Source organism: Stegodyphus dumicola, chromosome X1 (genome assembly GCF_044657685.1).
Source record: "Stegodyphus dumicola isolate Sdum_Otavi_A_Nest chromosome X1, ASM4465768v1".
NCBI lineage: Eukaryota > Metazoa > Arthropoda > Arachnida > Araneae > Eresidae > Stegodyphus > Stegodyphus dumicola.
The window spans coordinates 251,674,251-251,701,046 of NC_140780.1; the positions used below are offsets into that span (position 1 = coordinate 251,674,251).

The 26,796-nt window shown below is 32.1% G+C and overlaps 1 protein-coding gene across 1 annotated transcript in view; it reads left to right on the forward strand.

The window, feature by feature from the left end:
- The window catches only part of capt (adenylyl cyclase-associated protein 1), a 130,010-nt gene that overhangs the window by 44,525 nt on the left and 58,689 nt on the right, over positions 1-26,796 (forward strand). The window contains exons 4-5 of the mRNA XM_085807460.1: positions 4,294-4,371; positions 21,075-21,131. Coding sequence (XP_085663586.1) covers positions 4,294-4,371; positions 21,075-21,131 — 135 coding nt within the window. The remainder of the gene's footprint in view (positions 1-4,293; positions 4,372-21,074; positions 21,132-26,796) is intronic.

The following is a 26,796-nucleotide window of genomic DNA, read 5'->3' on the forward strand; positions in this document are numbered from 1 at the left end:
CCGCCAGTTTTTAATTATTGTGAACATAATAATCATTGCTTACTCAGCAATGGCACCATCAATCAACAGAAACGGAACAAAGTAAAAACGGAAACTTCCAGTGATGCAATTATAAACAAGAATGCAGATGGTTCTCATAAAAATCAATCAAGCTGCCTTTTGACACAGAGAAAAACTGTGTTATTAACAATCACAATAGCACATATTTGTAATTCAAAAGGAAAGAGAATTCCAGTTCATGCTATTGTTGACAACAGCAGCATATCCATGGATGCCAACTCTCACTTTCAAATGTCGCTAAATACACTTGCAAAAGTAGCTAAAATGTCACTAAATTCAGAAGGAATTTCGCTAAAAGTAGTAGCTAAACTTTTTAAAAAAAGTATAATCCATATTCCATAATAGTTTTTGTTACTTACCATTTTTTAAACTGAAGCTTCATAAAAATATAAATAATGTCCCAATTTTTCTGTGGACCATCAAAGTTTTCACGGTGCACCGGTTGGCGACCACTGGTTTAGTTCACTCTTGTAGTCATGTCCCCAAAATCAGCTGCCATACGTGAGTACCACACCATAAAGTTCATAATTACATTTTAGTACATGATTTACATGTACATTTACTGTTTGCTACATATAGCATGCCCTGTCTTACAACATAGGATATGTTCGTGTAATCGGACCAGCCGGTTATTAGGACCAAAACGATCGCTTCCCGATGTAGTCCGATTAACCGGACTCAACTGTATAACATTTTTTGGAATTAAATTTCATACTTCTGGGTTACCTCATTTTGCTACATTCTACTAAATTTGTATTAGGAGGTAATATAATCAATATTTAGTAAATAAATTATTATTATCCTACTTTGCAGTTATTGCACAAGTATTAGAAAAACTTGTTCTTGATTTCAATGAATTTCGGTTCATTCAATATATCATTCACATACACGACAATTAGCCAGAAATTAATTAATTTCCATTCACTAGTATTTTTAAAAAAATCTTAACAGACGGTCTCTCTCAGATAAGAACTCCACAAAATACATCCCTCAAGAATTCAAAGTCCCACCCACTACCATAAATTTCTTCAACCAAGTCTTACCGACTGATATAATTCAAAGCCCCTACTGCGCTAAGAATTTTCGGACACCCTACACTTCTGAGTCAGACACGAAGAGAACACACTGCCAACTCCCCCACTAGAAAGAATGTAAGTTACTTAATACCTTTCTGGCCTTTATATCTTCATGTACATTCACTGATCTTATTTATATTATTTTCTATTTTATTTTTATATTATTTTTATATTATTTTTATGTTCTCTGTGATTTGTTTTTGCAAAGTTTGCATTATTTATCTTTTTTATAATCTTCTATGTTTATTTCAACTTTACTTTGATTTCGATTTCATAATGACAATTTCCAATGTTTAATTTCTACAAATAATATAGTACTCAAATACATAAAGATGATAGTGTCGGGGACGATTACTCGAGTTTTACAAGATTTCTCTACAGTAATTGATTTTTACTCCAAATTGAATTGACTAAAATGCTTCATGAGAATCAGTTCTTTGAGTAACAACTATTCGCGGAAATATTTGGCCTGACTAGAATTGCCGGTTTGGCTTTAACTTATAACTCGAGTAAAGACGAAACACTTTCATATTTACGTATTTTTATCAATTATTGATCATTGAACGGGAGTTGGTTTGTTCCCCTTGAAAAGTCAACTAATTTCCGATCAATGACAATAATTACATGTTTTATTTTTTACTTTTACAATTGTAATATTATTCCTCGTGATGATTTAACTCCAGTCCCCGTTAAAACATTATTAACATTTTGCTTTCAAATTACTTCAAAACATCTTTCAAAATATAACTTACCAGTATGGATGCACACTTTTAAAATAATTCTACTTTAATTAAACTTAGGAGATAATATAATCAATTAATCAATACTGTTTAGGAAATAAATTATTATATATATATATATATATATATTATATATATGTGTGTGTGTAAAATACAAAAATATGTAAAAGATAAATTATAATTTAAATTAGCCCCTTGATGCTTAATTTTAATTTTGTATATCGCCTCCATATTTTAAAAGGAATCCATGTCATATGACACATGCATAATACTTATGTAAATGTATCTAAAATGCAAATGGCCAATAATAGTTTCACATTAATTATCCAATCAAATGCATTACAAACCAAAACTAACACCATCTGAATTACGATTTCTTTCTAAACACAACTGCACCTTCTTTTTACACTTCAGCCTAGCTGGACTGTTGCCTGCTGCTCTCTTCTTGTTGCAAAGCTGTCTAGTGTATACACATATTGAAATAGGCACAAGTAGTGTGCCAGGTTTCTCTGTAGCTGCAAAATGTTTACTGAAGTAAAAATGAAGATTTAATCTGCCTCCGCTGCCAGTTTCCTATTCAGTATGGATCAACATTTCAGCATTCTATGCAATCAAATTTCGTGCTGTTCATTACTTCTAAGTGTGGTTGTGAGGTTACATCTATTATGGATCAACAGTACAGCATTCTACACCATCAGCTTATTTTACATCATTACTTCTAAGTCTTGCTTTCATTACGCACACACACACACACACACACACACACACACACATATATATATATATAAAAACCTTAGCAAATATGCTGTTTGCATGAGTTTTTGTTCTTCCCCCACCCATGTGTAACATGAATATGACCCAGTTTCTCTGATGATGTCCTGCACGAAGACCTCCCTTTTTTAAGCAGATAGTCCTCATGTGGTTTGTCATAACCAAAATAACTTAACTTGGAGAACAGCAAAAACGTGTATAAAAATGGCAATGTTACTTGTTGAAACTAAAAAAAAAATGTATGCATATGGTTGAAGAATTGATATGTGTGGCTGCTAGGGACTTGCACTGCAACCGTAATGAAAGTAACGAATTCTAATAGACGATTGCAATGCTGTGTAAGCACCTTAGCACAAAAGCTGGTTTGTGTCAGACAAAAATCACTATGTCATTTTTATGATAGAATCAATTCATTGATAAGATTATTCAATGCATTAATTTTTTCATAATTCAGTCGACATTCATACAGCATGTTTTCACAAATGTAACTGCTATGTAATTACTGTTTAATTGAAATACTGCTTGCTTTTAAAATTAAAAATACTTCTGGTTTGTAACTGTCCCAGATTTTAACACATTTCCCAGTTTTAATTTTTTAGCTTTTACTAAGGAAAGCTGCTAAGCAAATTGTTTTCTCATACAAAAATTGATTGAGTTAATAAAACTTAAATTGTACAAATTGCATTCCCCTATTCCTAGTAAATTTGAGAATAAACTTACCTGCCCCCCCCATTTGAGTTGTATTATTTTTTCTTATTAAAATCCCATTTGATCTGAAATCCACTGTTTACTTGAGCTTATGTATGATACATTATAAAGTTTATCCACACAAGTACTGTATACATTAATTATTAATTTTATTATCATCATATAAAAAGTGCGTTGATAAATGGTTTCCTTCCCTACTCGAGATTTTCTCAATATAAAAGTAAGACTATTAAAAATATAAATTAAGAATATCGAACATGATGAATATCTAATGAATATAAAATTTAGAATATCAAATTGAATTAATATTTTATAATCAGAACCATTTTAGCAATAGTTAGATAACCTGAATTGTGAATTTGAAAGTGACTTTCAGTATATCTGGACTTTCTCTGAAATGGGATCGCCGCAGAGCATGAAAATCTTTAGTTTCTCACATTGTCCACAGAAATATTGTCTGGTTTTTCAGATTTCAAAGTTCGTCACCATGCTGTATAATAATACTAATGGTTTATAAATATTTCCAGTTTTATTGAATAAAAATATTTGGAAATAATGGCAAGAAATAAAATTTATTACTTAGATATTTCATACAAAAAAGTAACATGACAAGCAGGAATCTATAAAATTGAGCGAGTAGAATTCAGTAGAATTTAAATATATTCTCAGTTGAATATCATGTCTGGTATGAGACTTTCAATGAAACAGAAACAGTGTAATCATACTACATAGGACTTGAGCAGTTAAATAATTCCTAAATTTTTAAAATTTTGAAATTACCGATTTATCACGTGCTACAGTTTACTTCACTTTGTCAAGTAATCAGTTTTAAAAGGAAAATGATCTGTGATGAACTAGGTTAATATCTTTTTTTTTTTTTTTTTTTTTTTTTTTTTGAGCTGGCAGGATGTTAATATGTTTATGAACTTGATTTACAGGCTGACATGGCTAAGGAAGCATTTCTGAGAGAGCGTGATATTATATCTTTTGGAATTAGAAGTCCTCCACCACCAGAAGTAAGTGACTTTATTTTTTTGGTGTTCAGAATTTTAATATATTTAATGACTATAAGCATTTGAAATTGATTCATAGTTCTTCATTTATTGTCTTAAAAAATTAGTCTAGGTAATGACTAAATATTTTTGTTAGGTTATGTTTTTATAGCATCTGTTTTATTTATTTCTGGACAGTTAGGTAGACGTATCATTAAATCCCATTTAATGTTTCTTCAGACAAAAGTTTATTTTTTGGAAATTAGTTTTTCTGCTTTCTGTTCTGTTGTAATTTTGTTAATTTTAAAATTTATTTTAATGGCAGCTGGGCTTCATGAAATCTGTTTTTAATAATCAAGATAAATTTTTGTTTGTTATAGTGAATTGTTATTTTATTATTGTTTATCATGTATTATTCATATATATATAAGCATTCATCATAAAGTAAACAATACTTTCTAATTATCTGCATACCCACGAAAAGTTGCTGAGAAGTGTCAAAAGTTGTTTACTTAGCTGTATTTGTGAGTGTTCTTCTGTCCATAAATACAGTACAAAGTCCGAAATCCGGATGTCCATTATCTGGAATGATCTAAGATCCGGACCTCAAAGCCACAAACTTTTTTTTTTTTTTTTTGTATACTTTACACATGCGCATTTGATTTTTTCTTCCATAATAAAATATGGAGAATTTCACTTAAAAAGTCCGATTCTTAATTTCACTTAGGCTCTAAATAAAATACCTCGTCATGAAAAAACAATCATGTAAGCATAAATTTGCAAGATTAATAATTTGGCTCCATAGCCGAGTGTCTGTTAGGCATACATCTCAAACCGAAACATTCACATATTTTATATCCCTGATGTCAACCTGGCAAGTCATTATTTTGCTTTCATCACCGCATGTTTATCAATACATGACAACTTCAATAATAACTCATGCAGTGATGTCTGAACTTTTTTTATATTAGTAATTGAATGACAAGAGTATGGCAAGTTCTTATGCTAACATTACGCTTAGCGATGATTATAGATTTTTAAATGCTCTAAGAAATGTTGAAAAGCTAAAATTTAACAAAAATTTCTTTCCATATGCTAAAAATAGATTTTGTTAATGAAACTCATAGGCCAAAAGATTACATTTAGTGCTATTTTAATTAGGAGTAACTGATATGTTATTCACCATAAACCCAGAAGCAGCAACAAACAGCAGAATTTGGGGAATACGGAATTTTTGGAACTTGGGGAAGCACCGAGCGGCAAAATTAAGGGATGAGAAGTTTTTTATAATGCAAAACTTTCGTAATCAGAACATATGCACAACCTCAAGCATTTAAAGGAGTAACGATTTTCCCCATTAATATCGTGCAAATAAAAGAGCATGGATGACTGGATGACACAAGCGTTAATGAATGATTGGTTTGAAAATCATTTTATACCCAAGGATTGGCAACATTTGAATTTGGTTGGTTTACCTGATGACTCAAAAATAGTACTGATTGTAGACAACTGTTTCAGCTCATACTTCACCTAAAGTTTTAGTTGAAATTGTACATCTGTCATTCAGCTTATGGATATCGAAATAGTGTGCTCGCTGAAATGCAAATATAAAGTAGCATTTTTTAAATCCATGTTAAATTTCTTGAACAATGGAAAAAATATTCAAGAATTTTTGAAATATTTTAGCATAAAATCTGCTGTGTGGAGCATAACAAGATAGTGGAAGGATGTGTCTCCACATATGTTAAAAAATGCTTGGCATAATTTATGGCCAGCTATCATATTTCATGGTGACGACGAAGATGATGATAGCTGTGAATTTGAAGGTTTTGGGATATTGCAAACTAAAGGTGAAATTTTCCAGTTAATGGATTTTGTAAAGAAATTTGGAAAAGTAATAAATGAAGATGATATGACAGAAGTTTTTCATTGCGATGACAATGCCCCAATCATCAATCAATTAATGGATCACAAACTCTCTAGTATGGTTCTAGATCCAGAAAATACTACTACCGATAGTGAAGAAAGTGACAAAGAGGTTATTGAAAATGAAAAAACTTCAATTGACAAGTTAGTCAGTATTCTCGACACAGCAATTACTGGACTTGAGCAGTGAAACTTTGTAACTGAACAAGAAATTATGTCTGTTTATAGAAAGAGAAAGTCTTAGCACACAAAACGAAGCAACTTAAACAACTTACATTGAAAGAAATGTTTAATAAAGTAAAAATATAAATATTAAGTTTTTTTTTTTTTTGTAAATCTTTATACCCTTTAGATCATAATTGCTCTTTATTTCATAAATTACAATTTCATATTTTTAATTGTATAATTTCTGCGTGCCATCTTACCAGATTTAAATTGATGATCTAATATCCAGAAAAATCCCTAATCCGGAATTGCCGAAGTCCCGACGAGTCCGGATTTTGGACTTTGTACTGTAAATTATAATAATAAGTGTTTTGCAAACAACCAGAAACAAAATTCTGTTGAGAAAACAAAATTCTGTATGGCTGATATTTACATCTTTACTGCCAATGAATATTGCTCATTGAAATGACGTTTAATATGAAGTATGCATTCAAACATGAGTGTGGAACATGCATGCATCAATAGCCTGTTCTTGTGTATAATACTCATATACCCCCAAAACATGTCAGTTCTGCCATATATTAAAACTGGTGATCTGGATGATCAGAAAGTATCAAGAAATCTAGCCTGAACATGCAAGGTAATTCAAAAAGAATGAAACTACTTTGTGAGAGAAATCACAAAGATATTTATTGATTTGAGAAATGTGAAAGACATATCTACAAAGATTTGTTTTTTGCATATGAATATTATCATAGCATGTTTACCAACAGTAATTTAAGCTCTTTTAATATAATGTAGTGATTTGTTAGTAATCATCTTGTGATTTTTTACACGTCTCGTTTGGTTATACTATTGCCAGGAAACTTAGCATGTGCTTCTTGTAAGTTGTGATTAAACTGGAAGATTTTTATGTTTGTGAATTATGCCACCTTTTAATAAAAGGCTAAAATTGAGACAGACGTTTAAAGACTAAAGGTGCGTCCATACGACTACACTAGTGACGTAAATGACACAACAAAATGCACGTTGCCCTCGAAAATTCATCCAAATGAGGATGCGAGCGAAGTCTGCATTTAGCCAATAGAATTATTGAAGATAAAAAATCATGTGACTCAAAGAAGGCTGCAAGTTCAAAGTATTTTATTTTTTGTTTCTTTGTCTGGTCGAAAGAATATCACGCTTGGTTCATGTTATAGTGAAATTTTGTTTAATAAGCAATTTAACAACTCGAATAGTAAGATTAAACAGTTATATGCACAAATCAGTTTTTATGCAAATTAAGATTTATAAAATAGTAAAAAATTTTAATTTATAAAATTTATACAGTCAAAAGTTGTTAATTCAGACACCCATAATCTGGAATGATCTGTAATCCGGACCTCAAAGCTACAAACTTTCTGCGCATGCATCGCGTTGACGCATGCGTGTAAGACCTTTACGGCTGCGAATATGCTAGTGCGTGTGCGCAAAATATGTTTACGAGTGCGCGTTTAATGTATAACGGACGGTATAAGCTAAGCTAAAATTATTTAATTATCTATTTCAGTTAATGTTGCAGATTGAGTTGTTCCTTAATCTTCGAATTAGATCCGGCTTATTATTTTTTGCAGACTGTTAGAGCAATTTTATAAAAGTAAGCTTGAACTTTCGATTATGTCAAATAGAATTTCTGATATATATTTATTAATATATAAAAGATCTACAAAGCGAAAGTATGTTTCAAAGTTCATTAAACAAAATTCCTATTACTTATGGTGTTACATACAGGTGAAGCATATAGATATGCTGGTCGGATTATTGCTTTATAAATATACAGTTTTTTCCCCTTAATGAGAATTTGAAATTTATACCAATCTATATGGTTTGAGAGAACTGAGGATGCTGTAAACCAGCGGTCGTCAACCCATAGAACTTCATAAACCACTACATATATAATTTTATATTTGGCTGACCACTAATGTGAATTTTTAAAAAAAGGTAAATACATTTATACAATAATAAGCAGCAAACTACACTCGTTCACATTGAAAAATTACATGAAAAGTACAAAAATCTTAGCTTCTTTTACAGAAAGCTTCACATTTCCATATCACTGAAAAGGAACTTCATGAAAAGCAAGAACAAATCAACAAACATAAAGCAATATCAGTAAACTGACAGTGTTATGCCGCCAATTTTTTATTATTGTAAACATAATAATCATCGCTTACACAGCAATGGTGTCATCGATCAACAGTTAGACAAAACAAAAACGGAAACTTCCAGTGATGCAATTATAAACAAGAATGCAGATGGTTCTCATAAAAATCCATCAAGCTGCCTTTTGACACAGAGAAAAGCTGTGTTATTACTGACCACAATAGCATATGTTTGTAATTCAAAAGGAAAGAGAATTCCAGTTTGCGCTATTATTGATACCAGCAACATATCTATGGATGCCGACTCTCACTTTCAAATGTCACTAGATACACCCTGCAAAAGTAGCTAAAATGTATCTAAATTCAGAAGGAATTTCGCTAAAAGTAGTAGCTAAAATTTAAAAAAAGTATAATTTGTATTCCATAATAGGCTTTGTTACTTGTCGTTTTTAAATTGAATCTTCATAAAAATTATAAATAATGCCCCAATTTTTCTGCGGACAATCAAAACGTTTTCATGGACCACCCGGTTGACGACCGCTGCTGTAAACCATACAGATGATTTTGTTCTTGTGAATAGTTATGATCTCTGAAAAAACTCATTGCTATATGTTTCTGACACCATATTGAAAAGTGTAAACAAGAAGTTTTTCCCGTTATGGCACATGATGAGAACTTGGTCAGCTATATGCTATTCGTTCACGTCGCAGGTTAAAAAGTTTAACATGAGCGAACTCGGTTTTACGTGCTCTGCTTAATGCGAATTTATGCCAGCAGGTGAAAGAAATGTGGCAACTACACCACGTGTGTACTCCTGGGGACAGGCTTTAATCTTTTACACAATTTCTATGCATTAAAATGTCTTTTCCTGAAAGTGCTATTAAAATTTACGTGCATTAAAGTTTCTGTATATCTGGCACGGTATGCCACAAAGACTTTTCTGTTGCACACAGCATAAAAGGTGACTGTAAATAGTATGTATTTTCTCATAAGCATATAGAAATTAGTACTATAGAATTGAAAGAAGCATCAAATTTCTTCATAAGAGTCTATGAAATTGCTATTATAAAAGCAAAAGTCTATTTAATTCTTCTTCTTCTTTTTTTTTTTTTTTTTTTTTTTTACTGGGCACAACATTTGTTTCAGTCGCAGACTTTTCAAAGCAGACGTTCATGGCGATGTGTTATATTAGAATTGCCATTTAATTCACTTTGTGGCTGGGCATAGAATGTATGACTTTTTATAAACAAGAATGCAGATGGTTCTCATAAAAATCCATCAAGCTGCCTATTGACACAGAGAAAAGCTGTGTTATTACCGACCACAAAAGCATATGTACCTGGGTCGTTTGGTACAATAGTCATAGTTACTAACCACCATCCCATTTGGGTGGAGATAGCGATTCTAATACAGACATACTATCGTATATAGAAATCGCAGCATGCATGCCTTACACGTCTTGCGACAGCCCCTCATTGGACTAGGACACTTCAAGATTTGAAGCCTCTCAGTTCTGTTGAAGTCATTGTGCAAGTAAGCAATGAAATATGCATTTTTGTACTATCTTAAAATATAAAGTTCTAGCAAAATCTACCCCTACTTGCCTCAAACAGTTAAACTTTCGCCACTTTGTCAGCTGGAAGAGAAGCTGATATCTCATGTTCATCTCTAGCATTATGTTTTTTTACAAAATCTACAATCATGTAACACAGATTTTACAAAGCATCTAGCATTTAAAATCCAAAATTTGCCTCTTACTTGCACTAATGTTTAATTTACACCACTATGAATGACCTTTTCATGAGAGTTAAAAATAATTAACCCATTTACGAGTTGATCCTTCAAGAACTTCTAATATTTCTGCAGGTATCTTCCTATTTATGCAGCTTTCAAAATTATTCATGTTCTCGCAAATTTTAAAATCTTACTTTTTCTGGCATTGCTTTTTCATTGCTGCATGATGATAGATGAAATAATATGCGTATAAATCTGTCTACCTTCTTAAGCTTAGGAATTAGCAGAAGAAAATAATGTTACATTTAAAATTTGCTTTTATACTGATCTTTTCTCTAATTTATTAACTGCTTCTTTTCTTTTACTTTCTTAAATATTTTATTTTTATTCCATTTATTTATTTACTTATTGTCTTGTAATCTAATAATCTTTCAAATACAGAAGGAGTAAAGAGGAAATCCTTTTTTTCGAAATAAATGGGATTTTTGCATTACAATTTGAATTCTTTCATCCTTTTGCTGCTAGGTATTTTTTAATTATCTTATTACATATATATATATATATATATATATATATATAAAGAGTAATAAAATTAAATATCTCAGTGAATGTATCTTTTTAACATTTGAATTTTCACAAAAACAGAATAAGATCTTTACACACACACAAAAGTGGGGAAAAGAAAAGAAACTTAACCTTTTATTGTGGTGATCCACGGTTTGAAAATGGTTTCTGAATCAGAAGAGATTCGTGCACTAACCTAGTGCTTCGCATTAGAGAGTAAAGAACATCTATGATATAAAAATATACTTTTATTTACACAGCGAAAACGCGCAGCAACATTGTTAACGAAAGCTCATTCTCCTAATAATATACTTCTTTTTACACTCCGCTTGCGCATGCGCATTGACAATTACCAAAGGAGCTTGGCAGATACTGCCATCTGTTGGATAAACTATTCACTACATATTCCTCCCACCTGAATTTACTGGGAGGTAAATTCACACATCTGTTAAGTATAATATATGCATAATAGTACAGTATACAATATTGAAGTATAAAATTATGCCTACCAAGATGTTCTAATTAAATTGAAATACAAATTTACCTGGAGATGCAGCATTCCATAATTTTCTAGACATATTAACAGATAATACTAAACCTAGAAAAATAAAAATAAATCAAATTATTACAAAGTATTCAAACAAGTACAAAACATTTCACAGACGTATCACTGGTTTCACAGTTCTACCACTGCTGGTAGTCATAGGAATATTTTCAGTCATATCCTTTTGGACTGGGTTATCCAGCTCAAGTCTGTACAGTCTTTGCACTGGTCTCAGAAACTCAGAAGTCTCTGTTTTTATGACAGCAAGTCTTATTTGTCCATCACAACCAGGTAGCAGCTTTATGACACGCGCCAGGTTCCAAAAAGCACGTTTTTTGTTGTTATCTTCAAGTAGAACAATTTCACCCACCTGGAGAGGTTTAGCTATAGAGTTTTTAATGGACTGCTGACGTAACTGTCCTAGATATTCCACATGGAATCTTGCTCTAAGTTGTTCTCTCACCTTTTGTAGATACTTAGCTCGTTTACTCAGTTTTTCCTTATCCACTGTATCGATATCAGGTATTCCTGATTTGGAAATCTCCCGCAGGAACATTCCTGAAGTTAATGGGGATGAATCTTCAACGTCTTCCGACACGTAGGTAAGTGGCCTAGTATTGATTACTCTCTCACAGTCGCATAGTACTGTAAGCAACTGCTGGTAATCCAGGGCAGCACGACCTAGAACTTTTCTCAGAATCTGTTTCACCATTTGAACTAAACGTTCCCACCAAGGTGCAGAAGGAGGAATAAATTTCCACTGAATTCTTTGCTCAGTGGCCTTTGATCGCAGACTCTCCCAATCAATTGTATGCAGAAGGCTCTTACTCTCTCCCTCATTCAAAGCTATCACCCATTACTAAGCAATTTACATTGAGGGTTTTTGTCGCCTACAGGTTGGTCCTTTCAGTGAACGATTAGGGGTCAGTGCCAGCAAAGGGCGAACGGAACCCACAGGCTCGAAGAAGCCTCTATCACCACTGAGTAAAATACGGTCTGGCAAGTCTAATTTTAGCGTAAAATAACTTGCAAATCCAAATGGAATTAATTTTGAGAAATGTTTCAAAAGTTTTAGCAAATTAGTTTCTTAAATTACTACAGAAATGCTATTCAAATGAGAAAATATCTCTGCGCTTCCCCCCCCTCTTATGCCCATATCACACGGTGTTTGTTTCACTCGAACAACTGTTTCGGACAATATTTTTCACTGGTTTACTATTGAAAGAAATTGCAAGTTGTTCGTTTTAAACCAATCAGCTATCAGCTTCGAATGCTATCAGCTTGTTTGTAATGGGAAACCAGTTTCCCCTGTGTTAACCCCAAAGCGATCTATGGTAATTGGCTGTTGTGACAAAGCAGAAAAATTGTTCCAAACAGTTGTTCTTCCGAAACAAACCGCCATGTGGTAGCAGCTTTAAAAGACTCGCGTTTTGCATTTCCCTTTGAACTCTAGCAAAAATAGGAAGATGACTGCCTGCTGGTCTGTGTGGCAATTAAGAGTTTAAGATAGCAAAGTCGTTCGTAAATGTCGAATATTGAAGTACTTTGTTCAGTTTTCCTAATATTGATAAAAAAAAAATGTTTCTTCTTCAGGTGTCATAAACATAGATCTGAGGGAAACAGTAGTATGAATATATGGACACAGAGATGAATTATTATTTATTTCCCAGAGATCAGTTTTTATGCATTACTAAATATTTTAATATTACAAATTAAATTTAGCACTAATTAACGTTGTGTTCCAATTTCTGCAGTAGTGGTAGAAGTAGTGCGCCATGGAGATCACGGGTATGAATAACTTATGATTTTCAGCTATCTTCCAGAGTATATCTACTAACTGCCAAACCCTAAGTAGAGATGGATCGGCACTTCATTATATTAAAAAAAATATTTGTTAATCTGAATTTTTAAAATAGATGTGTACTAATACAATTTTTGGAATGCAAGAGAAATTTTAAAAAACAACGCACTAACACAATTTAATTAATAATGTGCATATATATATGTATAAACAAGAATTAACATTAACCTATATACTTGAAAGCACTCATAAAGTCAATACCCATTTGCACATAAATTCGGTTTTCAGTTCCATGTAGTTATCTTTAAAAACAAAAATGCACTACGCAATCTGGAATAGTACCGATATCCGGGACATGCTGAACATTTATTTTCTACTATACTGGAACACTTTTGATTGAATCCATCATCATTAAATTGTCTAAAGTGCGTTGATTAGATGCTATTGAATTGTCATGAGTTCCGATTAAATGAAATCGTAGAAGTGCAACTAAGAAATCCCCCGAATATGTGAGTTAGGTTTTATATTATTCTAGTACTGGTGCTCTTAGTTCTGCTCTGAGTAGTATTATGGCTAGCACTTCACTGTTACAAATAATGTCATAGTCTGAATTATTTCAGGTGATAAATAATAAAATCCTGCAAAGTGATGTTTGGAGTTATAGTGCTTCCTAACAAAAGAGATTTTTCCATGGAGGAGCTTTTAAGGAAAACGGCCTTATATTCACGTTACACATAGGGTAATGTGTTTTAAAATATGGACCTGTCAATAAGCCTAGAGATTAGTAATCGGTACATGCATAGGATACACTACACCTAAAATAATATGTAACTTCTTTAAATATTTGAATTAATAATAAGCAATAAACATTAATATAGTTAAGTTTGGGAAAAGAAATTATAAGGTGTTTCTTCCACCTTCTTGGCATGCCTCCGTGGTGTAATGGTTCTGCACGCTGGGCCGATATTCCAGAGGTCCGTGGTTCGATTTTCATCTTGCCTGCTTCCAAAAGTACCTAATGTCTCTATAAAATAATTGTCTTTAAAAACATAATATTAACTGCCCTTTTTAGGTTCTAAATACAATCTAAATTTATTTCAAGTTCATTTGCTTCTTTCAATGCAAAAAGTTGTTTGAAAGAAATGAAGTGCGAAGACTGATGCATAGTTGTACAAATCATTAGCATAAAAAAAAAAAAAAAAAAACCTTGAGATCAAGATTATTTCAGAAATGAAATATTTTTTACTTATTAGGTAGACATCAAGTTCCAAATGCCACTGTATGCTGACAATTAATTTGAAGTATGTTGAGCTTTGTTCCGGCAATCTGCTGTTAGTTGTAACGTTGCAGGTGTGTGAATGCCTCTGTGTATGACCATAAGCCAGGATAGAAAGTAGATAATTAGATATCGTGCAGAACATTGCAGTAATATTTATTTTCCTCTTTCAGCTTCAGCAGTGGTTAAATGGTTAAGACTGTTGAATACTGTCAGTTCGACCTTGGTTCAAACCCAAACAAGCGAATGGGATACCTACCTGTTTGGTTTTTGCGATTTTCTCCATGTGTAACATGACCCAATTTCTCACAGAATGGCCCCCCATGAAGGCCGATAACTCTCATGGGCTTTGCTATATTCATATAATCCTAACCCTCATACTTCGACATCTGTCACACTAAATCAGAATGAAGATTTCGAGCAGCTAAAAGCACTGAGCACAGGTAGCTTGACACATGTTCCAAATCCTTGCGAATGAGCTGATTGAATAGGGGTTTTCTTGGCTATTTTACGAGTGCAACGTGAATACTAGCCAGATCCTCTTAGAAAGCTTCCTTCCTCATGAGCAGATAAACAATCGTGCTCTTCACCATAAGTTCAAGTACATTAAATCCATCTGTATTGAATACAATTATAATTCTATCTCTTTAAAGAAATCTGAAGGTAAAAACATGTAAATATCAAGTTATGACTGAGAATATTTTTAAGCTATTAACATTTTAAGCAGAAAAGCTTTCAAATGCACACATGGACAACTGAAAATTAGACCACCCAAAATATATATATATATATATAATTGATATAAAACTCTACTGATTAGTAGAGCAATCTAACACAAATTTCTTTCCATCAGGAACTGAAAAATTCTACTCTGATATGAAGAGTTGTATTTTCATAGCATTTATTAGTTAGATTTATGAGTACCTACTCAATGTTTGGTTTTCATAACCTTCCATTCATCAGAATGTGATAAGATCATTAAATAATATTTTAAAGAAGACAATTTTTACAAAATGACAGTAAATGTCATAAGCGAGTATAAGTAGTTAAATACAACTCAAGTAATTAAAAATATTCGAAAATTCTTCTGATGAACAGAAAGAGAATATTATTTCTGCATACAAGTAGCGCATATTTAGTTCATTCATGGTATTTGTCGCTGTGAATAGAAGGCCAAAGTCGGAAAATGTTTTAAACTATAAAAGAATATTCATTGTTGAAAAATGGTTTGTCAACTTAAAAAATTTCATTGAAAAACATGTTATTAAGACTAAACAGATAAAATTTTTTAAAAGTTTATTTAAAATAAGCTTTTATTCAAAACTCGTAAATTCTTTAAAAAATTATTTCATAAATTCTTAAAAAGCCGAAAACGATGTATAATTTATAACATATTTTATTGGGAACAAGATATAAATTAAGCCTCATTACAATATTCATGTGCAATTTATCTTAAAAATGTAGGCACTTAAATAATGAAATAAAGTAGTCAAATAGCAGTGTCAGAAATATAAGCCTTTATAAATATATCAAGGGTGCCAATTTCTTTATTATTCATGATATAAATTTGTAGATGAATTTAGTAAAGAATATTATTTAATTTCTTTTTCATATTAATCTACTTAATAAATTACGGTACTCTTTTGTTATCGGAAAAGGATTCAAAAGTCTATATACGTATGCATGTAGCATACATAGATGTATGTGTTCATGTATGCCTGAATATACGTGCGAACATATGTATGTGTTTACACATATATGCACACAGAAGCATACATACGTGTACACATGCATTCTTGAATCTCTCTCGATAGCAGAATGGTATCTAAATTTCTTTTATCTTTTTAATTTATTAATCCATTTTATGAGTTATAAATAAAAAGCTTTTCAATAAAAATCTTTTTATTTCTTAATTATAACTCTAAAACAAATTCTTAATTCCTTTTCTATTTTGTTTCTAACTGGGAACAAATTTATTGTTTCTTTAGAACCAGTGTATGGACGTTATCGTAAAACATCAAAAAGAGTTCTCCCTGCGCTATTGAAGGTCATTACTTATTGTCGTCAGGGTTGGAGCGATGCTTGTCCCCTTAGGCATATAGGGGTAAAAGTAAGACAAAAATCAGGGGTAGCCATTCTTGACACATTTTTTAAGTCTAACAAAAACATGGGACGGTCCGTTTTCGAGGTTATATTTAAAATGGCAATATTCTGGGTCAAACCGTTAAAGGGTTAAATGTGAAATGATTTTTTGGTAGAAATATAGGTTGAATTTCATCTACATCTAATGATTTTACTAAACTGCTTCAACTCTTGAAGAAAACCCTTTCATTGATTATTGGATTTAACCCAATTTGGAATTTTGATACTTCCCCACACCCTCTCTTTAACATTTAACATTGAATTTTGAAACAAAGAAAAAAAAAAAAAAACTGCATGATAACTTAATCCAATAACAAATTTCATTTAGCATTACAAATTTCATTTTTTGTCGCAGGATCAATCAGTGTATTTTGTGACTTTAGATTCATAAAGAATTTAAATATGTCTGATGTCACTCTTAAAAGTTTACCATTCCTTAACACAGGTTGTAAAGGTTGAACACTGCTACTAACTTCATCAAACAATAGTTGTTATGTTACAGTGTTCCAAAAATTTTAGGCGAGTTTATTTAATCTTGGTTTAAGTATTGGGAGGGGGTCCATGCCATTACACTCAATTTCTTGCAAGCTCACTCTCTCTAATACCATGCGTAATTTTGTTGGCAGGGTTATCTGATCCAAGACAACGATACTACATACTTGGTGGTGATGTATTTTGAATTTCTGACACACAATTTTGTATCAAAATTTTCTAATGCCCTGTTGAGTTCTTTATCCATTGAAGCACAATGGGAGAATTGGTCTACAAATAAATCTTTGATTGAAGAAAATTATACTGTAGTGCACCTACCGCTGCTGTCATGAGTTCAAGTCTTGGTAATTTTTTTAGGAGAGCCACTATGTTCTTGACTGTCACTAAACTTGCTCCGAAAGTTCACATACACAGCTGTACTGTGAGATGAATTGCAAAAACAATGCAGCATTTCATCAACATCCTGAAAATACCAGCAAGGTATTTTGATATTTGGCAGATCACAAAATTGCCTTTACCATTTGGTCCACTTGTCTTGAAAGTAGCTCACACATGAAGATCAGTGGTAAAAGTGTTTGCGAAAAAGTTACAAGTTTACAGCAGTTGTTTACATTTATGAAAAGTTATGACTTCAAGAACATTTATAAGGGTAGCTAGATTCTTTACAGTTTAAAATATTGATAAACATGGTGCTAAAAATGTGAAACAAAGAGAAGTGGCAATGTGATGTGAAGTGCCTTTGGGGAATATAAAGAACCACCATTAATAATAATTAGTCCTTTTAAACAACCAATACAAATTCCGAAAGTGGCCTTCGTTTCACCAAATTTTATTTATTTTTTTTATTTTAACTCTATTTCTTTTAACCTCTATATTAATTTAACTCAAAACTGTAGTGGATATATTCTATTGTATTCATATCTAGAAAAAATTTCTTGAATGTATTTACTCAGATATGTGGAAATAATTTAGCTCAGAGCACCTGAGTGAAGTAAGTGCATTAAGAGGTTAATGATGGATTTCCCAGCTGCTTTAAAATTATTGGTAGTTTTGCTGGAGCTCAAGTGGAATGCAATGCAGTTAAAAAATTTCCAGACAAGAAACATGGTATTCAGTGATTAGATTAAAAAAAAATTGAAACAAATTACGTGAGAGTATGTTAAACTATGTTCTGTGCCTTCTCAAAACCATTAAATAATTTATTAGTCACATCCGCCTATATCTTTTAAAATTCAGTGGCAACTACATATAATGGCTGTTCTGGTCAACTCTTATTGATTAAAAAAAATGTAGATGAGTTGAATTCTTTATCATATGTAGTCGTACATGTATGACTGCATCTATGATTATTTCATCTATAAGCATCCAAGCACTGTTGATAAAAGTACTGTAAGAAAGTGTTTTAATATTATTAAAATGCATGCATCTCAGCCATGAAAATCATAGTTGAAAATTGTAATTAAATTTTCAACTAATTTCAACTAACTGTCAAAAATTTGTTCATTTCTTCTTTTTAGACATAAGATTCATGTTCCTCAGTGCAAAACTTAAATGCACTTTTAGTTTGGCCAATAATATATCTAAACCACCATGACAGCATATGCTATAAATTTTCCAAGAGTTAAAGGGAATCCTTAAGAATCGAACTTCTGGAGAATCCATGCAATTTAATAATTGATAGAAGGATTAAATGGAAGAACAAGAAGTTTTATAACATTAAAAGATCTTTGATAGCAAGATGAAAAATTTCTAAAGGCTTTATCAGTGACCATGGGAGAAAATCTTCTGTCAGTGGTAATTGGTTTCAAATATTTGAGTTCATAAGAAAGCAAAGATTCTGAGGAGCAAACTGAGTGGGAGAAATACATAAATATAAAAAGAAGCCTTTTTTGTTTACCTGTATGACGTTAATTTAGCATGGAAAGACAGACAAAAAGAAAAGAGTTTTTGGTATACTGTAGTGCTAAAATCTAAAATCAGATTTGGTGTGGATCATATGAATGTCTACGAAGGGAAGGTCATTGTCGGATTCAGTTTCAAAAGTGGACTGAGTGGCTGGGTCAATCAAATTTATAACGAATAAAATCAGAGGTATTCTTTATTACCATCAAGAAGCATGAAAGTGTTGTCTACGTAGCGAATCTGGAGATTAAAATGCAATTTCTGAAATAATTTGGCTTAAAAAAATAGTGCATATAAATGTCAGCATGTATAGGACTGAGGGGATTGCCCATAGCTAGTCTTTCAGTTTGGAAGTAATATTTATTTTGGAAAACAAATTGGGTTTGACTGAAAGGGACTTTAGTAAGAGAAATTATCTTTTCAATTTTAGTGAGTGAAATGGCATTCTCAAAGCCTCATTTTAAAGCATTTTAGTGACTGAAACATTAGTAAACAGTGATTTAGTTAACATCAAAAGAAACCATTATTGAGCACAAAGAAGAAATATCTTTAAGTTTATTCACCACTTCAGAAGAACTTTTTACAGTATGAGTATTGTTAGAAAGTAAAGAACATTATCTAGAAACTACATATTTTGCCAAAGGGATATGATGTTGTTCCTAAGTTAGAAAATAAATGTCAAAGGAATTTTAATTTTGTGGACTTTATAAGAACGTAACACCTAGCAGAGTTAACAAGAGATGAAATGAATGAGATTTTAAACTTAGTTGGGAGTATATAAGATGATTTAATTGCTGTTTTAACCTTCATGAAGTCAGAAGTTGAAGGATCCTAAGGGATCGAGCACTATGATCCTTCATTTATCAGTTTCGTCGCTCCGCCAGTGTATGCATCGTTGTCCATAATAATGATCTGTTTTTTGCTTAAATGCAAACATCAGAATATCATTCCCAGATTTATATGAATCAAACATATCTCAAATCTTCATGTTTAAAAAATTATGCACGAATTCAAATTGTCACTTCTTCTTCACATTGTAAGAAACATGTGCAAACATTTAAAACTGAATATGAACTATATTACCTTCATTTGAAAATTGCGAATTCTGTAAATTTTTCCTGTTTTGATCATAAATATTGGTCTACACCTGAAACTGCTTGTTATAATTCCATAAAAAAAAAAAAAAAAAAAAAAAAAAAAAAACACTTGTTTCTAAATTCCCACCCTTCTTGTTAATCCTCCCATTGTTAATACATCTAAAATAAATCTTTTGGTGGATCATGTGAAAGTATTAAAGTATAACTTCAGTTTAACAGGCATCCAAACCTTTAACTCCTCAAACCATTGCTCCTATTGAAAAGGCATTTAAGTTCTCATAAATTTCAGAGATGCAAGAAGATGCAATCTGACGCTTAATTACTCATAATGTGAATTTAAATAAATTGTTTGTTTCGAATCTTAACCATAGGAAAGGAAGGCCTTATGTGAAATTCATTCTGATCTTAACATTATTATTTCCAGAGCTGATGAGGGTTGACAGGTCATTGTTATGGGCAAATACACATACATCGATGGAATCTCCAACAGAGTCACAGTGCAGATCTTTCAATTTCTAACTTACGAAAATTAAAACAGCATTTGAATCTTCTCATATACTGTCAACTCAGTTTTAAAAATCACTCATTCCATCTGTTGCTGTTTGGGCTAGGTTTATGTTCTACCAATAAAATTGGAATTCTTTTTAGATCTTGAGTTTCTAGGGTTTCTGATTTACTTTCTAACAATATTTTGCATGTAAGAAATTTACTTGATGTGCTTGATAAGCTTAAAGATATTTATCCCCTGCACTTTATTATGGTTTCTTTTGGCATTGAAGCGCTGTATACTAATGTTCCAATCGAAGAGGCATTAAAATGTCTTGAGACTTGGCTTCAGTAATTCCATTTATTGAAGCCTAGTCTCAATATATGTTTTTTGCTGTGAAATCATTTTTTAATTATGATTTTGTATATTATAATAATGCAATCTGTGTTTTTTCAGCCGGATTCATACAGTGATAGATATGTTCCACTGATTACTGCCATCAATCGTATTCAGGTAATATCTATTTTATCTCATTATTATTGTTTTATTTCATTTTGTTGCATCAGTTTTCATTTGTAAATTTAACATATTGAATGTATATTTCACTAAGGTACTTAAGTTTCTCTGCCGGTATTAATGGTTTTATAAAGTCATCGTGCCTTTTGGCTGGAGGAGGTAACAGATTAATCCTAGGTTAGCACATGAATGATAAATGTTAACTGCATGCCTATAAAAAAAGGCATATGATTAAAAATGTGCCGGATATGCTGAGTTAGAAAAAAAAAATCTTCCATATCTTTGTTAAAAAGATAAAGTATGTAGTTTTTCTTCCAAATCTGTTTTTGCCTAAAAAGTTAGGATCATTCTATAATTAAAATACCTTGATTGTAGTACTCTAAGCAAAGTCTGGCCTATAGTATAAAACTTTTACGTAAACCACAATTAAGATTTAAATACTACAGTTATTAGTTTAAAATAAACTGTTCGAAATCTCTGGATAGCAAAGTATCGTGTGTATATAATCTATGCAAATAAGCTGAAACATTTTAGAAAAGAAATTTATTGAGATTATATTTCATAATTAATGTTTTGCAAATGTTAGGCTAAAAAAAAAAAAAAAATTTGAGGCATAGTTTGGAACTGTGTAATGTCAAAATATTGTCATTTATTTAGCTCTCAGATTTGTATGCAGATAGTGATAAATTTCTGTAAAATATAAGCTTGTTTAATCTGAAGATCTATTGAACTTAAGGTTTATTAATGAATTAAAATTTAGAAAGCAGAAAGAAGTCTTAAGTTGACATAGATTTCATATAAAACTCTTAATTTCTAGACTGATAAACCATATAAATCTTTAGGAGAAATAAAATTTTAAGTAAAATCCACCAGTTTTTATTTTAAGAGGGGCTTAATTTTGCATTTTACACGGAGCTCATCTTCCATATAGAATTATGAATGATTTTGAGAGTTATGTCCCCATTTTATGCCGACACTTAACTGTTGCATATTAATATTTTGAAGTATTTTTTTAAAGTATTTTGTGATAATAAGCGTAGCTGTTGTTTCTTAGTCACTTGTCCTCTTCTCTAGAAGGGAGGATAGTTTCTTCAGGTATCACTGCATATTTTGCATTAAAACTATAGTTACATGGCAGCAGTCCCCCCCCAATTCAGTAAGGCTTGTTATCTTTTATTTTTTCATTCATTCAATAAGGCATAAACATCTATATATATATATATATATATATATAGTGATCTGTGTATTTATATGGAATTTGGTATCAATCCCTTCTCCAAGTAATTGTTACTTATACACTTTTTAAGATTTTTAATGAAATGGCGTTTAAATAAATAGTTGTTATTTCGTGTTCCGGAAAGCTGTGCAGTTTTCTGATAAATACAAATGAAGAAGTACAGAAGCATAAGAACATTTCATCAAATCGCATAAGCACCATTTTATTCCATGACTTTTTGCCAGCTCCGCTAACTGCACATTTCCTTTTAAAAAAGTCATTAGGTTTATTCGTAAAGAACTAATCTCTACCCCATTTAGAAAACTCTATAGTTACTTAAGGAGATAAAAAGAAAAATTAGCAACGCCTTTGGGAGTTGAACCGCGGACCTCTGGAATACCAGCCCAGTGTGCAAACTGCTACACCACAAAGGCACGCTAGGAAAGTGGGAGAAATACCTTATAAGTTGTCTGATTTGGTGACAGAAATTTATATTATACAGATCTTTTGTAATCCCACCAAACAGAAAGCATAACTTTTGGGGGATGCAACCCCTTTTGGATTTTACTGAATATGGTTCTTATAGCATTACAGTCAAAAGTCATTAATTCAGACACCCATAATCCGGAATGATCTATAATCCGGACCTCAAAGCTACAAACTTTCTGTGCATGCGTCGCATTGACGCATAAGACATTTACGGCTGTGAATATGCGTGTGCGTATGCACGTTTAACATATAACGGACGCTATAAGCTAAGCTAAAATTATCTAATTCAGTTAATGTTGCAGATTGCATTGTTCCTTAATCTTCAAATTGGATCCGGCTTATTGTTTTTTGCAGACTGTTAGAGCAATTTTATAAAAGTAAGTTTGAACTTTCGATTATGTCAAATAGAATTTCCGATATATATTTACTAATATGTAAAGGATCTACAAAGCGAAAGTATGTTTCGAAGTCCATTAAACAAAAAGTGGAATTGCTGCAAAAAATGAATAAATGCATATCCTTTGTTTCTCTAACCATTTCGAAATCTGTTTATCAATTTCACACTGCTCTGCGGTCGGGGGGGGAGGACGCTGCGGCACGCAATGAATATGAAGTTGATCTGTCAGCACTATCCTTAGCTTCAGGGCAGATGTTTTTATTTTATTTCGCTTATAATTCCTTACTAAACGTAGTATTTCATTTCGATGTACTCCGCCTATGATATGATTTAAATCAAATTCCTCGTCATTATAATTCGCTTCCGATAGTGAAGAAAGTGACCCAGAGGTTATTGAGAATGAAAAAATTTCGATTGACAAATTAGTCGGTATTGTTGACACAGCAATTATAGGACTTGAACAGCGGAACTTTGTAAGTGAACAAGAAATTATGTCTGTTTATAGAATTAAAGAGAAAGTATTATCGCATAAAACAAAGCAACTTAAACGACTTACATTGAAAGAAATGTTTAATAAAGTAAACAAATAAATATAGCATTACAGTCAAAAGTCGTTAATTCAGACACCCATAATCCGGAATGATCTATAATCCGGACCTCAAAGCTACAAACTTTCTGTGCATGCGTCGCATTGACGCATAAGACATTTACGGCTGTGAATATGCGTGTGCGTATGCACGTTTAACATATAACGGACGCTATAAGCTAAGCTAAAATTATCTAATTCAGTTAATGTTGCAGATTGCATTGTTCCTTAATCTTCAAATTGGATCCGGCTTATTATTTTTTGCAGACTGTTAGAGCAATTTTATAAAAGTAAGTTTGAACTTTCGATTATGTCAAATAGAATTTCCGATATATATTTACTAATATGTAAAGGATCTACAAAGCGAAGGTATGTTTCGAAGTCCATTAAACAAAAAGTGGAATTGCTGCAAAAAATGAATAAATGCATATCCTTTGTTTCTCTAACCATTCCGAAATCTGTTTATCAATTTCACACTGCTCTGCGGTCGGGGGGGGGAGGACGCTGCGGCACGCAATGAATATGAAGTTGATCTGTCAGCACTATCCTTAGCTTCAGGGCAGATGTTTTTATTTTATTTCGCTTATAATTCCTTACTAAACGTAGTATTTCATTTCGATGTACTCCGCCTTTGATATGATTTAAATCAAATTCCTCGTCATTATAATTCGCTTCCGATAGTGAAGAAAGTGACCCAGAGGTTATTGAGAACGAAAAAATTTCGATTGACAAATTAGTCGGTATTGTTGACACAGCAATTATAGGACTTGAACAGCGGAACTTTGTAAGTGAACAAGAAATTATGTCTGTTTATAGAATTAAAGAGAAAGTATTATCGCATAAAACAAAGCAACTTAAACGACTTACATTGAATGAAATGTTTAATAAAGTAAACAAATAAATATTAAGATTTTTTTTTTGTAAATTTTGGATACTCTTTAGATCATAATTGTTCTTTATTTAATAAATTACGGTTTCATATTTTTAATTTTATAATTTCTGCATGCCATCTTACTAGATTTAAACTGATGATCTACAATCCGGAAAAATCGATAATCCGGAATCTGCGAAGTCCCGACGAGTTCGGATTAAAGACTTTTGACTGTATTGTGTATTATCCACTTCTCATCTAAAAAATTCAGCCATTTAGAAAAAAAAAGGGGGGGAGTTTTGTTATATGACTATTTACTGAAAAGCAAAGAACTGCATACTGAAATACAAGAAGGCAAATTCTACTCTCTTAAAAGTATGGGTACTTGCCCATAAATTTTAGCAACTTATATATCCAATTTTCTCCAAATGATTGTGCCCTGTACATATTTAATCTGTTTGATAGTTCCTGAACTGCATAGTATAGATTCTCAACAATGTCTTCTTGTTATAGGTCCTTCTGTACAAAGAATAGTTGTAATTTTTAAGATGAAATTTCCATGTTTAAACTTCTCAAATTACCTCCAAACTGTGTCATCAGAAACAGCATTTTGTTTCACAAATTTTATGAGCAACCTCACTGTAATTTTTCCTTTACTAAAATAAAGGAGCATAATATGATGTAAATCAACTTTGGGATTTACCTTTAACGCTGCACTGAAACAAATATTATGTGACAACATGTGCTAGAATTACAAGAAAAGATCATATTTAAACATGTGCTTCAATATAGGTCACCTCTTATTAGCAGTAAGCCCACCAGCGGCCGAGCGGTAAAGTCACTGAACACTGGTAGTTCTGTCCGAGGTTCGAATCCCGCGAACGGGCTGGCTGCATGGGCGTTTTCGTGGTTTTCCCCATGTGTGACGTGTATACGAGCCAGTTTCCCTTAGAAAGTCCTCCACGAAGGCATCCCTCCCCTTAGGCAGATAGCCCTCGTGTGCTTTGCCATAATTAAATACACCACCTTATTAGCAGTAACAGTGAAAATGTGCTTAGATTTGAAAAACCACAGAACTGTCTGGAGGAGCCAATAGGGTTAATTACATGTGAAATTTCATTTGAAGCAGGTAAAAAAAAATATGTTCAGAGTGTTTTCTCTCCTCATACATGTGCATCATGTCTTGAATAACATTTATGTTAGTGGTTACACTGCACATCAAAATTAAGAGAGAATGTGAAAATATGCTTACTGAATAAAGTTTTCTACTAACATCCAGTGATGTGTTTATGCTCTTTATCTGCAAGTAAATGCAAAACTTTGCTTCAGCATGTAGGTTAGTGCCTGAAATATGCAAATAAGGCACCTGACACTATACTGCACAAGGAATGCATATTGAAATTAGGTATGCACTGTTTAATTTTAATGTGGTTTGTTTCAGAATGTAATGAGTGTTCATTAGCTACACTTCAAAGGTATCATTTATATAAAGGACAAAAATATCAGTTAATTAGTAGACTCAGGGAGATAGACAAACACAAATTGTGGTCACCAAAAATCTGAATATCATTTGAGGGATATTTAAGTGTCATACTAAGAATGTGGAACTGCTGAATTAAGCAATGAATGAATTAGTAGGCAGCCTGTTCAATGATGGTAATGGGCAACAATTGTGTTCAAAGTATCTTTTTTCTTGTTATCAGTATGAAGAAAGTGTGAAATTATTTCAGTGTTGGTTTAGACCTTCAGACTGCCACGAGAACTTAAATCAATCATTTTACTACTGCACAGTGATTTAACGAAGTTTGAATTTATGTGAGAAAAATAAATTGTTTATGGCTCCTAACCCTCTCACTTCATCTTTCAAAGGAGCCAATGTAAGCCAAGAGGAATAGGATCATGCATTTTTACTAAAGTGTGCAGATATGGCTGGGCTGTAATTCTAGGTATGTTTTTATCTGAAAGGAATGAGAAATGCATAATTTGTTTTCTCTTGTTCATGAAAAATCCTATTTCCATAGAAGTGTCATTTGTTTGAAGTGGAATTATCAAAGATGGCTGCATTGAGATGTGTCTTTGATGCAAGTTCTTTAACCAGTCACA